Genomic DNA, 12,688 nt, shown 5'->3' on the forward strand with positions numbered 1-12,688 from the left:
CAAAATAGTTAATTTCCATATGCAAAATGTCAGTGTACCTTGTTGTGATACAAATAAATTGACTAAATTAGGCATGGATTTATATATTCCAATTTTATTTTACTCTGCACATGTGTAAACATAAATAAATACTGCCAGCATTTTATTATGAATAATAATTTCACTGTTGCAGGTCTTGAATGAATCCTTTTACTGCAAAAATAGCTGCACATCTGAAAAGTAGCTCTATAAATCCAAAGACAATTGTGTAAACGTTATAGAACTTTCCAACACTCATTATGACTGGTTGAAGACACAATTTGATAACAATCACTCCAAGCAAAACTCGCGAACAACGCAGCCAACAGTTACATTTCTGCACGGAAATGTATGGATCTGATTCTGTGGCTTCCTAAAATAAGCAGTAAATACACCACCATAAAATAAACTGCACAATTATTAAATGTACCAAAAGTAAGGGTCTACCTGGTCAATCGCACTGTACAGGACAAATGATGTTCCCATTTGAAATCCGTATAACAGGAGCACAACCACCCAAAGAAACACGTAAAATGGAAAATGCACTATATATTTTAAAAAACACGATATTAATTCAATTTAATTTAAGGCGTATAATGCATAATTGATATTGACAAGTATGTAAGTACATACAAGGATGCTTAACCCATTCCGTTACATCCTGAGTTTCTAAATTCCAGTAAAATGTGAACATTCTATAAGTTGAATAGATAACTCCCACCACTGCAACAATCTAAAACAAAACCGACAATAATGGGACAATCCAATTCGTAGCTTTAATTTAAAACTACAGATACGCACAATGTCTGAAAAAGCGATCAACTCAATCCTTGATTTTTGCTTCCACGGATTATCCTCCCGTCGAGATTCCATTTCAATTAAGGCAATTTAAAATTGTATATTCAATATATTTTTTCACAAACAATTTTCAAACAAGATCAAAGGTAATAGTATACGCTGCATGTATTTTTAACTAAAAGATTGATAAGCAGCTCACTTTCGACAGTGAAACTGAGAAGACTCGTAACGTTCAAGCTTCATTTTACATGTGAATTTCATTTCACAATTATAATCTGTTTGTTTAAACTAGTCTCCGGTGTGTGGAAATTGAAAAAGCCCATCAGGAAAATAAAAACATTCATCCGACCTGTCAGTATGAAATAATAATGGTTCCCAACTGTCAGCAAGATCATTATTTCTGTCCACCGTAAGCACATCTTCTTGAATAGGCTAACTAAAATATATGACGCAAAAGTCAGTTTTTTTTTACATTTTGCTACATCATACATATTTGTACAACTTTTGCAAAATATTCTCAGTCAGAGGAGAAATGAGACCTCGTCAAAACTAAACAAATAAGCTAACCAAGGTTGCCTCAAGTTTATGTAGTTGATGATGATTGCGCTGATAATGAACTGATACATATTTGCAATTAGCAGGAATCATACAATATCAGTTCATTGATTGGTTGATGACGACGACGGAATATGACAGCAAAAAGAGTCAAGTATTTCCCATCAGGACTTTTCAGATATCGACGATAACTGACATTTTCACAACGCAGAGGGCCCATCATTTTATTTATTTAAGCGTCAACAAAGCCAAGTTGAGCAGCAAGGGAGACATTAGTATTGCATACATAATTATTTACAATATTATGGCACAGCTTATAACCAAAACCTTTTATCTTGGTAATTTTAGTTCTATTATTTTTAGTCTGTTAGTAATTCAAAGTTGCAATGCAAATATAAATGCAAGAAACGTAAATTGGGGGATACAAATAGACAGCATCAAAAGTACAGGATTCTCGTTCGTTGAAAAAAGACTAAACGCTCCCGTTGGTTCACTTATTGCGTACGTTAAGACCAAAGTTGTAATTGAAGTATATTATGCAACTTGGTCCTTCTCATCCTTATTTCTTAAATTATATTCTATTTATTTAGGAGGTATCCAGTTCTAGGAGTCAGTTCAGTAGAGTTGGTGGACGAATCAGTCAGAAGTGTCAACAGCTTTGTTAAAGTCAATCTCACTAATTCAAACTTTCTCGAGTTTACCCTTGCGCGACCACTTTCTGAGTTTAGGTGAGAAGTAATTTAAAATAATGCACGCTTAATCTGTAATAATACATACACAAATTTTTAGAGAAGAAAACTGGGCAGCTAGCATTGAGGTCTCGTATCGGATATATTGTTCATCGGCTGGTGTCGAAGCATCATTATCGTCATTAACTTACACTTTCATGGTCATTATCCTCGATGGCAACTCGTATCCTCCTCAATTTAGCCTGGACAACATTTATGAGATTAATGTAACACTTCCGTGGTCCGACTCAAAGTTAAATAAGGAGCCTTTTATCATCACTGATAGAGACATAAATTTCGAATATGCCAACATTACTGCAACGTGCATTGAGCATGAAAATTACGCCTCGTGTGACAATTTCAACTTTGTACTGAACGAGCCAGCCATGACGGATGGATATGTGCACTATGTGGACTTGTACTTTTCTGAAAATAGTACAATCAACAGTAATCTCGATGGGGTCGAAGTGGGGAGCATATTTTTAGTCGGGATTATGGCAAATGATTCTATCCATTATGCGGAAAAAGTAATTACCATCACGGTGACAAAAATTTTGCAAGGAAAGGCAGGATTAGATGGAGAATCGTCGTCTAAATTTCCTGTTGGACCAGTCGCTGGTGCTGGTACTGGAATTGCCTTGTTATTAGGACTTGGATTTGCTTACACCATGTGGAAAAATCGCCAAACTAAAAATATTCTAAGGAAATTAACCGAAACGGAAATTCGAGAGTTTTTGGATGGAACTACAGGATTTGGAGTTGGAATTCCAAAAAGATCGGTGGACTGCAATACTCCAATCCTGGCACTCCCTTACAACAAGGCGTTTGAAATTCCCAGGGATTTATTGCGTATTGGTATGTCTTAATTTTATAGTTGTTCATGCCTGATGAATATCAATTCCATGCAAATGCATCCACTTGACATAAATTTGAATACAATTAATGCGCAGACGAAACCACAGTACTTGGCAGCGGATTCTTTGGAAGTAAGAATTTGGGATTCAACAAAGACATACATAAGTCGACTATTTTTAATTCAAGTTTCATTATAAGAATAAGTTACACTAGTCAAAATAAGTTCATACGATCCAATTTTTAGTTCAAGGGAGCTTATTTTGACTAGTGTAAATTTCAATTTATTCCAGTCGTGATGAAAGGGAGCGTGCTGAATGAAAGGAGCGGAGAAAGTGTAACGGTGGCGGTGAAAGCCGTTAAACGAAACGTTGGCGTGCTTTATTTTAAAGCACTCTTAAGCGAGCTAAAGATAATGGTATTTCATGCAATGCTTATTTTTCTCACTGAACTTGAAGAAACTGCATTATTTTTTTTAAAAGGCCTTCATTGGAAAACATAACAATATTGTAAGCTTAGTCGGCGCATGCACGCATAGCATTCGAAAAAGTACGTTAATTCGGAAAATTCTATTAGGTTTTTAACGACCAGGCAATAATGGTTCATGTCTCTCTCTTATTTTAGGAGAAGTGTTTATTGCTGTAGAGTTTTGCGCACTTGGAAATTTGCACAATTACCTGAGATCTTACCGCACAAGCTTTGTTAATCTTATCAAGGATGGTAAATTGTGTGCCTTCAGGTACATAGAAAGCATTTAGTGAAAAAATTCTCATTTCATGATTATCGGAATCATTTTTAATATTTTGTAGTGGAAATTATGCTTACAACCGGAAAGGATCATACACTAAGCAAATTACTACCCTAGAGTTGATTAAATGGTCGACACAAATTGCTAACGGGTTGGACTATTTGAGCAGTGTCGGGGTATTCAAATGAATTTTGGGATATTTGCTGGATATGTTAGTAATCATTTTAGCTCAAATATTGCTCATTTTTTTAGGTAATTCATGGTGATCTTGCAACGAGGAATATTCTTCTAGACGAAAAGATGGTAGCAAAAATTGCAGATTTCGGGTTATCTCGGTATTGCAATCTTTACTTTCTTTCACGACTTCTCTATTTTGAACTTCGACTTTGACTTTGTTTATCTAGACGTCTCATTGATGTGTCCAGTTACTACTACACGAAACAATCACAGGTTTGATTGATCCACCTCGATTCATTTATTATTTCTGATTAAACAAATATTTAAGTGAATTTTTGCATTATTAATTGCTTATGTTATTGCAATTATGACAGGCTCCTCTCCCGTGGAAATGGATGGGTATAGAATTTGTACAATAACTATCTATTAATATGTAGTTTTGTTTAATAAATTGTCACAAACAGCTATCGAGTCGCTAAAGGATATGAAGTTTTCGGTTAAGTCTGATATTTGGTCGATGGGTATTGTATTTTGGGAGATTTTCAGTTTAGGTAACATATAAACTTTATAATGTGATTTAACATATTTATACATAGAGTCGCAGTTAGTGTCTCGGCTAATCTTTAAAATTTCAGGTCAAACACCTTACCCCGGACTAAACTGGGAAGAGACATTTGTAGACAGACTCGAGAAAGGTTTGAGACCTCCACAGCCGCAATATTCGACAGACGAATTGTACGTCTAGGCAAATATTTAAAATAATTGATTTACACTAAACGTGCATATGCATCACTTGACCATAGGTATGAAGTAATGAGAGACTGCTGGACGGAAGATCCTCACCATCGACCTGCCATTTTTGACATCAAACGAATACTGGAAGCTATGGCCAACGCTTTGTTAAATCAGGTTATCTAGCGCTCTTAAGGCTCTGCCTCACGGACGTTATTAGAAACAAAAGTTTTGACTTAAATAATTCGAATTTGAAAAAATCTTATGAAGTGTTCACACTAAATTCTCACTCGACGCATTTTTTCTGAAACAAAATTTGTGAGAATCAAAATGTCAAAACTCGAGAAATCGTAATATGACCATTTGTGAGTAAAATTTGTCTCAGACGATTTGTTAGAATACTTATCAGAGACAACTTTTTTCTACCAGAATTTACTCTGTGTGAACCGTGTTAAAAACATTTCTAACAAACTGTCCCCAACGTTCGAGCCTCTAGGATTAGTATTAAACCAATTTTAATGCAAAGTTTTAACTGGCAAATTAAATTAATTAATCCAGGGTTCCGGAGGTGGATATGTACGGGTCATCGGTGACGATAAAACCTTATACATCGGCGACTCTGAGATAACCGCGCCACGCGTTAATGACATGAAGGACGAGGGGAACTACGTGTACGGGAAGCTCAATCAGGCTGATTGCTGAGAATATTTACAATAATGATTCGACATAATTTATCACTTTAAAATCAAAACAATGTTGGCCATAAACTTGAATATTTGTTAAAGGTTATTTACGAATGCATTTTTTGTATAATTGACATTGCAACCAGCGTATTTATCTGAATCATGATGCAGGGTAATGCGTATGCATGTACATATGAACAAATATTCTTTATCATCTAATCACCGACCCCAGCGATTGAAGCACAACTTACATCAATGGCCAATAAGATAAGTGTCATTACTACTGCATATCTCTTCAGTTATTGCTCGGATATTACAATAACCGACAACATTTCCTGTGAAGCTCAACCCATCCAAGTTCAGAGAGTGGGCTCACCAGATACAATTTTAAATCAATCGATTACTGCATAACTGGAATGTTATTATACTAACTGCTAACTAATTACCACAAAATTAAAACTTGGCTCGTTGGTGTCGGGGGTCGGCCAGTTTGAAGTAGATTGTGTCGTACTTGTGTGTTAGCGTGTGTGCCAAATGATCAAGTGGGGAAGTACCTTAACTAAGAATCGACATGGTGGGCAGAGATTTATTTTATTCATCAAGTTTTAAAATACTGAGTAAACTTCGGAAATGCAGAAGCTTTTAGCAGTCTACCCAGTAATCTTACTTGCTTTTTTGGGATTCGATCGTCTCAACTTTTCCACTGCGCAGAGTAAAATTCTAATTTACATATTTTATAATTCATACAATAAACTAACGTTACAGAGTTTTGTATTACAATAAAGATTGCGCAATACCACACCTTGTTCCATTACCACTCGATGATTCAATTCATACAGAATGTGCAACAAGTGGAACAGTTTTGGCGTGAGTAAAAATAAAATTATTGTATTTATGTGCATTTCAAACTTACTTTTCGAAATAGAATTAACTACGAATGTGTGCGTAACCATTGTTCTTCAATTTAGGAATTTAGCCACCAAAAATATCAAGTCAATTCGAGATGTCATTGTCACTCCGCCAAATTTCGTCAGAGTTGAGTTGGACAATAATGGGAGCTTATCTTTGATAGTGGACCAACCCCTATACTTCCAAACTACACCTCTAAGCATCAATAATTACGATGCATATTCACAGAAAACATACATCGACGAGACTTGGAGTCAAAATATAGAGGCACAAGTAGAGTTGGAATGCAATGATGGGAGAAACAAGACCGTTTTATTTACCATTCCAATTGCAGATAAAAATACACAACCTCCATTTTTTCAATTTAAAAACTACAGTTTAACAATGGGACCATGTTATAATGGGACCCATGCCCAAGCTTGTCCACTAAATTTTGAAACGCAAATTCTCGCATTTGACGCGGATCGGGATTTACTTAACTCTGACATGAATTTCACGACCGATCGTCCGGACCAGATTAGATTAGCCTCTTCGATTGTTGAAATTGCCTTAACATCCAAAGAAATAAACCCTAACCACTTGATGAGGAGTGTCCGAGTATACATCGTAGAAAGCAGTAATTTTAGTGTGGGCGATACTTTTCAATTCAAATTGACGGGATATAACAATGGCAGTTTGAGTCCGTCACAGGGGCGACTTTCATCAACGACTTTAATCACCATTTACTTTGGTGAAGTCTCTGATGGAGAAAATTCAACGGTCCTGAAGCCCCCAGTATTCTCTAGCAAAGCATATTATGCAGTGGTGGAAAATTTGTATGAAGCAATTCCGGGGGCTGAGTTGTATAATGTAAAACCATACAAAATATCGGCGTATGGTAATTCAACTATCGGTCCACTTGATTATGACAAAGGATACGGACCAAATCCTGGAGGCGGAGATGAAGATAATAAATTAAACGTGAGATATGCCATTCAGGAAGACGCCATTGTAACGATTGACCGAATCACGGGAAAATTGTACTTTAACGACGGTGTAGCCTACTTGGACACAGATTCTGATACGAGATTATATGAGATTGAAGCTTTTTACGACACTTACGAGTTTCTCCCTGCCAAGGTTTCACTCTTTGTTTTCTTTAATTCGATAAATGGTACTACCTCAAAACCCTGCACAACTTGTCCAGAGTGTCCCACAGAATGTCCCACGACAGGTATTTTCATAGTATTTAGGTTTACATATACGTATCCTTGAAATGTACTTTGTCCCTAGAAACTACATGTGGAGAACAAACAAGTCCTTATGAAGGCATTACGAACGGTGAGTACTTTACTAAATATCTAATGTTCTCTATGAAAAAGTAGTATGTGTAAATACATACGCATGTGTGTATGTATCTGCGTATACATAAATAATTTGGGTGAAAAATATAATAGGAACCACAGTTAGCTTTACAACTGAAAATCCAGTAACGCCATCGAAAAACACATCGCCATTCTTCTCTACAATCCCATATTCCACAACTACGACCAATTCATCGACAACAATTCATATTAACGCAACGACTACAGGAACAATAACTACCACACAACCAACGAAGGCTACCACTCAGCAATCCGAGACAACTATTTCCAGTGAAACTACAACCGAGAAAATCTCCAGCACTACAAACCCCCCAAGCTTTACAACCGTCTCGACCACCAACCCTCCAGTTGAGGAAACGACAATCGATAATCCATCAACAAATTCTACAATACCTTCCACTGAAGCCACGCCGCCAACATCACATTCGACCACGAGAACCACATTTACATCAACAACGACTCCAAATTCTACTACTACGACTAGTACGACGACTAGTAGTACTACAGATACAACGACCCCACCGGGTGATAACTGTTGCAACATCATAAGAGATTTTGAGTGCCCGAGTTACATCCCAAATCCGAACCTCTTATTTCCTGACCCCCATAATTGTAAAATTTTCTACCGGTGCAGCAACGAAGGAGGTTTTGCAAAGCCAATTCAATACAATTGCGAGCAAGACGGACACATTTTCTGTCCAGATTTGCAAATGTGTGTATTTGCCTCTGCTTGCCGTTGCATAGGTATTCATATAAACATACATATGTATCTTTACACATCATCGACTAATTAACATATTTGTCTAATAATCTCTAAATGTAGCCCTCCCCCCGCGTGAGAAGAGCTGTAGTCTGGAGGCCACGCCGGAGAGTGAAATTTGTAGTTGCTATCGTGGAAATGATACCAACAACAACGTTTGCAATAAATATGAGGGTCAATTTCCAGATTCTAGACACATCCCTGATCCGAAATACTTTGATATTTTCCATGCCTGCACGCAAGAACAGCCTGGACTGCCAGGATTGTTGGACTGCATCATTCAATGTCCTCCCCTTCTCCATTTTTGTCCCTCGACAGGTAATTGCGTTCATGATTATGACGTCTACCCGGGCTGTGACAAGGGGGACAAACTACCGTACAAATGCAGTTTATGTGAAGGTTATTATTGGACTCAAGGCGTAACCCTTTCCTTCGCACAAGAATACTAATTGAAATAAGTGTTAATTAATAAATGTATATAAAACATGGTGTTAATAAAAAATGTGGGTTTATTACGTATCAATCAATATTGATTACCATCAGTTATGCACTCTGGTCGTTGTAGGCTGATGACGTGAATTGTTGTAATTACCCATGCATGAAATCGAAATGAGCTTTCCTCTTTGTTGTCTGTTACATTTACAACCACATAAACCCAACCGACCACTCTCATGAAAATGTAACGGTCGCTTTGTGACTTGAGGTATTCATACACGAAATGGAACATCCTTTACCTAAGGATTCAGGTTACGCATGTTAAATAAAGGTGTTCAGTGGTGTAGAAGCCCAATATTTTGGTTGACAAATACTTTTTAACTCTAATCTTTGGATTAGAGTTGCTTAATCATATTTGTAGTAAAACATCAAATAAAACACCAAAGTGCAAATATGTCAGGCACTCCATCATTACTAGATTCCATTAGAAGGACAATTGAGGAACGCAATTTGTTCTCAGCAAGATCACGACTACATTTTGTGTCTGCTCTCCAAAGTGCTAATCATTATACAAGTTCTTCTTCATCTAGGAAAGGTGCGAAAAACTTCAAATCTCCGTTGACTGGAAAATTGATGGATAATCGGTTAATACGCTTGAGAAATAAGGCTATCCAAGAAATTATAAAAACTGAACAAGTGTACGTGACCCAGCTGAGGACAATTCGTGATGAATTTATGCAAGATACGGGAATCAGAGTTTGTCTTAGCCGAAGAGATTTTAATGGTAATTGTTATATTTTTTATATAAATATATAATTATTATATTTTTCTATATATTGTCAAATCTCAAGGGATGAAATATTGCAATGCTTAACTTATGCATTTCATTGCAGTTATATTTGGAAATGTCCTAACACTGTTGGAAGTTAACGAAAAATTGCTGCTAGAACTTCAATATTGCTCAAATGACGGTGAAAAGACATCCAAAGATAATGAGACTACGAGCACCCTGGGTTCAGTTGCTGAAGCTTTTCGTAATTATACGCCCTATCTCAAATTGTATTCTCTCTACGCGTCAGGATATCAACAAGCAGACAATCTCTTGCAGGTACGGTTTCATAAGTATGCATTTATGCTATGTATAGCAAATAAATAATATGTATGCAGACCAGCAGGTTGAATTATTTGATATTTTATATCTTAGAAATTAATGTCACAATGCCCGGACCTACGAAGTTTGGTGAAGGTCAAAGAAGAAAAGCTGAACAATACTTTGCAATCTTACTTGATCACACCGATACAAAGAATTCCGAGATATAAATTGCTTCTCCAGCATCTAATTGGATTTATTGGAACTGCGGGGAAAAATGACCCTGATGTACAGTCATTGCTTGGTACGTACCATTATTTGTATATCACCAACAATTCTTATCAAGTAAATGTATGACCTAAAATATTCTTAAGCACGGAAATAATCATTTTTTTCAGAATCAATCAAAAATCTGGACCAAGTTGCTGTCCATATGAACGAAATGATAAGACAGCACGAGAATTCGTGCAAACTACTCGAGATAAATGTTTGGATGGGAAAATTTTATCACGGAAATTTAGTCGAGCCTGGCAGACATTTTATTAAGGCCGGATCCGTGCTGAAGGTAAACCTTATTATTATAATAAGTATATTATTGCCCATTTGCATTTGCATAGCACATTATGAGCAATATGTAATCGCTTAATTGGTATTTTTACTACATGGTTTCATTCATATTATGCGTGTATCTCTCACAACACAGCCTCCCACACCAGCCCAGCACCACAGTCTCACAGCTAACAATCAGTTTTTCCTCATACTTCTCAGCGACCAAATAATTTCGTGCAAAATTAAGGGTGATCTGGGCAGCAAAGGTTGCTTGCAACCCAATCTGGTTTTACCCTTGAGAAAATGTTCCTCCAGAATCGTGGACGACTTATTTGCTGAAGTATGATAAACTTTTTTTATTATCTCGTACGATTTCACAACTCTGGAAAAAATGAAATGCGTGCAAATGAGGTGTGTAACTAATGCCTGTGATTTTATGTGTGTATGAAAGGTGGAATGTGAAGATGAATATATTCGATTCACGTTAACTGATCCAGATGATTTGATTAATTGGGTTCGGATGATTAATGACTCTGCGAAATCCCTCAAAAAGAGATCAGCAACTCTTAAAAAACCGTCATCCAATGCCCATCCGATTGTTAAAGAGCAAATCAAAAACATTTTAAAAGCCAACAAAAAAGCTACAAAAAGGCATTCGTCGACGCCTACTTCTTCAGTGGGGGGATCACCCGGACCTCCACCTGGAAAATTAAGAAGGTTTCTCAATATATCGGATCGCTTGGATGAATTGGTCAACTATTTGTCACCAATTCGCACAAGTCCACACAAGAAACGACAAAGTGTGGGAAGCAGTACACAGGTGACAATGTCAACTTTAGCATGAACGATTACTAAATCGGAGAGCCAATAGTATTAATTCTCTCACTTTTTTAATAGGCTTCAGCATTTGCAAACGTTAATTTCGATTCCAGTCCAAAGTTTGACTACAGAGATCTAGGAAGGAACAGAATTACCCCCGTTTCAAGATATCAAACCACATCTTGCACAATATTATAATGTACAAAAAAAAACATTTGTTGAATTTTACAAGAGCATGAAGATGTGAATTTTCTGGATAATAAATCATAAAACTTATTTACTACTCAACATAATTATTGTTTAACATCATAAACTCCATAATTTACATATGCTTTGGGGTAGACATTAATTTAAATGTGTAAAAATTTCCAGTATCATGTTTAACCAAGATATGTAAGTATTGTGCTGAAATGTTGGCCCATTAACATGATATCATAATCCAATTCTCAAGTTATACACAGTTTAGGAGTCTGTAAATCTATGTATGTGATTGTGTTTTTAATCCTAGTCATGGCTTATGGAACGCTTTATCCCTCCTTCAGTCTGTGACGTGACACCATACCGATTTTCTGATTGACTTCAATCTAGCTATTTGAATCCTGTGATCGCTTCTACAGTTGATGCCGCATTTCCTCCCCGAATTTTTATACCCATTTTATAAAACATTTTTTAGATGTTAACCCATGCCAATTTTCCAGGGGAAAGTGACTAACTCGGGCCATATGAAGCATATATGAAACACAATACGAAAACACGTATTGTGTTTTTTTTGTTGTAAGATCTTTAAAGCTGCTCATAAGTATTGCAACCTTTTTTAATCAATAAAACCCGTATCGCACCATGACCGCGTACTATGGTGTTTGCATTATTATGAGATTATTGTTATGTTCATTTTAGACCAAATGACCTTATGTACTTAAATATTGTGACTTCGAAAACTTTATAAATGAGCCGGGAATCCCCTCCGCACTAAAAAGAACTAGTTTCTCTGTCAAAATCTCCCGAGTTGAAATTCAAGTTGACTAAATAACGTTATACGTATGTAAATGTGAAAAACTTTGATTATTTATTTATTCCCTGTTTTATTGTACAAACCATAAACTCGAAGCCTACCAATATCAACCACACTATTAAGTACATTGAAGTTCGTTCACTTTCGGACGACTGTTGTGATGTACAATATCTTTTCATGAATCTGAGGATCAATTACATATTACAGGACATTCTAGTTCCAATCCAATCACTAAATATTTTCAACGTAATGCATACTTAACATTGTGGTGTAGCACGTTTTTTAATTACCAATAATCCCTGAGAGAAACCCCAGCTACATATAAACTGTTACATCTCGTTTGTTGTAAAATTAGCTATTAGGCGATTGAAAAACCGGAAATCTTACTCGTATGATTAGTACAATTTTACAGCGTGCCAAAGCAAGCTACGCATTGCACATCCTTCCTGAAAAATGTGG

At 36.4% G+C, this 12,688-nt stretch overlaps 4 protein-coding genes across 4 annotated transcripts; 3 read left to right on the forward strand and 1 right to left on the reverse strand.

Moving 5' to 3' along the window:
* Positions 1-78: 78 nt before the first annotated feature.
* Positions 79-1,263, reverse strand: LOC110847815. Its single transcript, XM_022094821.2, has 4 exons — positions 820-1,263; positions 652-751; positions 466-563; positions 79-391 (listed from the first exon to the last, which is right to left on the reverse strand). The coding sequence occupies exons 1-4, from the start codon at positions 889-891 to the stop codon at positions 161-163; spliced, it is 501 nt and encodes a 166-aa protein (XP_021950513.1). The 5' UTR covers positions 892-1,263; the 3' UTR covers positions 79-160.
* Positions 1,264-1,382: 119 nt separating this feature from the next.
* Positions 1,383-5,397, forward strand: LOC110846637 (macrophage colony-stimulating factor 1 receptor 1). The gene is made up of 15 exons (XM_022093451.2): positions 1,383-1,872; positions 1,962-2,099; positions 2,161-2,954; positions 3,050-3,085; positions 3,245-3,369; positions 3,434-3,500; positions 3,576-3,690; positions 3,761-3,875; positions 3,952-4,034; positions 4,104-4,149; positions 4,251-4,275; positions 4,341-4,427; positions 4,512-4,611; positions 4,680-4,785; positions 5,167-5,397. The coding sequence occupies exons 1-15, from the start codon at positions 1,490-1,492 to the stop codon at positions 5,308-5,310; spliced, it is 2,364 nt and encodes a 787-aa protein (XP_021949143.2). The 5' UTR covers positions 1,383-1,489; the 3' UTR covers positions 5,311-5,397.
* A 180-nt stretch (positions 5,398-5,577) lies between these two features.
* Positions 5,578-8,934, forward strand: LOC110847696. Its single transcript, XM_022094683.2, has 6 exons — positions 5,578-6,003; positions 6,077-6,158; positions 6,260-7,413; positions 7,473-7,520; positions 7,637-8,308; positions 8,388-8,934. Exons 1-6 carry the CDS (start codon positions 5,922-5,924, stop codon positions 8,771-8,773), a joined length of 2,424 nt encoding a protein of 807 aa, XP_021950375.1. The 5' UTR covers positions 5,578-5,921; the 3' UTR covers positions 8,774-8,934.
* A 136-nt stretch (positions 8,935-9,070) lies between these two features.
* LOC110847435 (putative protein tag-52) lies at positions 9,071-11,510 on the forward strand. Its single transcript, XM_022094374.2, has 7 exons — positions 9,071-9,543; positions 9,653-9,867; positions 9,964-10,153; positions 10,248-10,414; positions 10,553-10,738; positions 10,850-11,218; positions 11,296-11,510. The coding sequence occupies exons 1-7, from the start codon at positions 9,213-9,215 to the stop codon at positions 11,413-11,415; spliced, it is 1,578 nt and encodes a 525-aa protein (XP_021950066.1). The 5' UTR covers positions 9,071-9,212; the 3' UTR covers positions 11,416-11,510.
* Positions 11,511-12,688: the final 1,178 nt, after the last annotated feature.

The sequence above is a fragment of the Folsomia candida genome, unplaced genomic scaffold (assembly GCF_002217175.1).
Source record: "Folsomia candida strain VU population unplaced genomic scaffold, ASM221717v1 Fcan01_Sc003, whole genome shotgun sequence".
Taxonomy (NCBI): Eukaryota; Metazoa; Arthropoda; class Collembola; order Entomobryomorpha; family Isotomidae; genus Folsomia; species Folsomia candida.

Coding starts and splice junctions, on each gene's coding strand:
- LOC110847696 (XM_022094683.2), top strand. CDS start 5,922: ATGCAGAAGCTTTTAGCAGTCTACCCAGTAATCTTACTTGCTTTTTTG. Junction 6,004..6,076: donor CAACTTTTCCACTGCGCAGA/GTAAAATTCTAA, acceptor ATTACAATAAAG/ATTGCGCAATACCACACCTT. Junction 8,309..8,387: donor CTCTGCTTGCCGTTGCATAG/GTATTCATATAA, acceptor CTCTAAATGTAG/CCCTCCCCCCGCGTGAGAAG.
- LOC110846637 (XM_022093451.2), top strand. CDS start 1,490: ATGACGACGACGGAATATGACAGCAAAAAGAGTCAAGTATTTCCCATC. Junction 2,955..3,049: donor CAGGGATTTATTGCGTATTG/GTATGTCTTAAT, acceptor ATTAATGCGCAG/ACGAAACCACAGTACTTGGC. Junction 3,370..3,433: donor TAAGCGAGCTAAAGATAATG/GTATTTCATGCA, acceptor TTTTTTTAAAAG/GCCTTCATTGGAAAACATAA.
- LOC110847815 (XM_022094821.2), bottom strand. CDS start 891: ATGGAATCTCGACGGGAGGATAATCCGTGGAAGCAAAAATCAAGGATT. Junction 752..819: donor TGATCGCTTTTTCAGACATT/GTGCGTATCTGT, acceptor GTTTTGTTTTAG/ATTGTTGCAGTGGTGGGAGT. Junction 564..651: donor GGAATGGGTTAAGCATCCTT/GTATGTACTTAC, acceptor TAAAATATATAG/TGCATTTTCCATTTTACGTG.
- LOC110847435 (XM_022094374.2), top strand. CDS start 9,213: ATGTCAGGCACTCCATCATTACTAGATTCCATTAGAAGGACAATTGAG. Junction 9,868..9,963: donor AAGCAGACAATCTCTTGCAG/GTACGGTTTCAT, acceptor TTTATATCTTAG/AAATTAATGTCACAATGCCC. Junction 11,219..11,295: donor GTGTGGGAAGCAGTACACAG/GTGACAATGTCA, acceptor CTTTTTTAATAG/GCTTCAGCATTTGCAAACGT.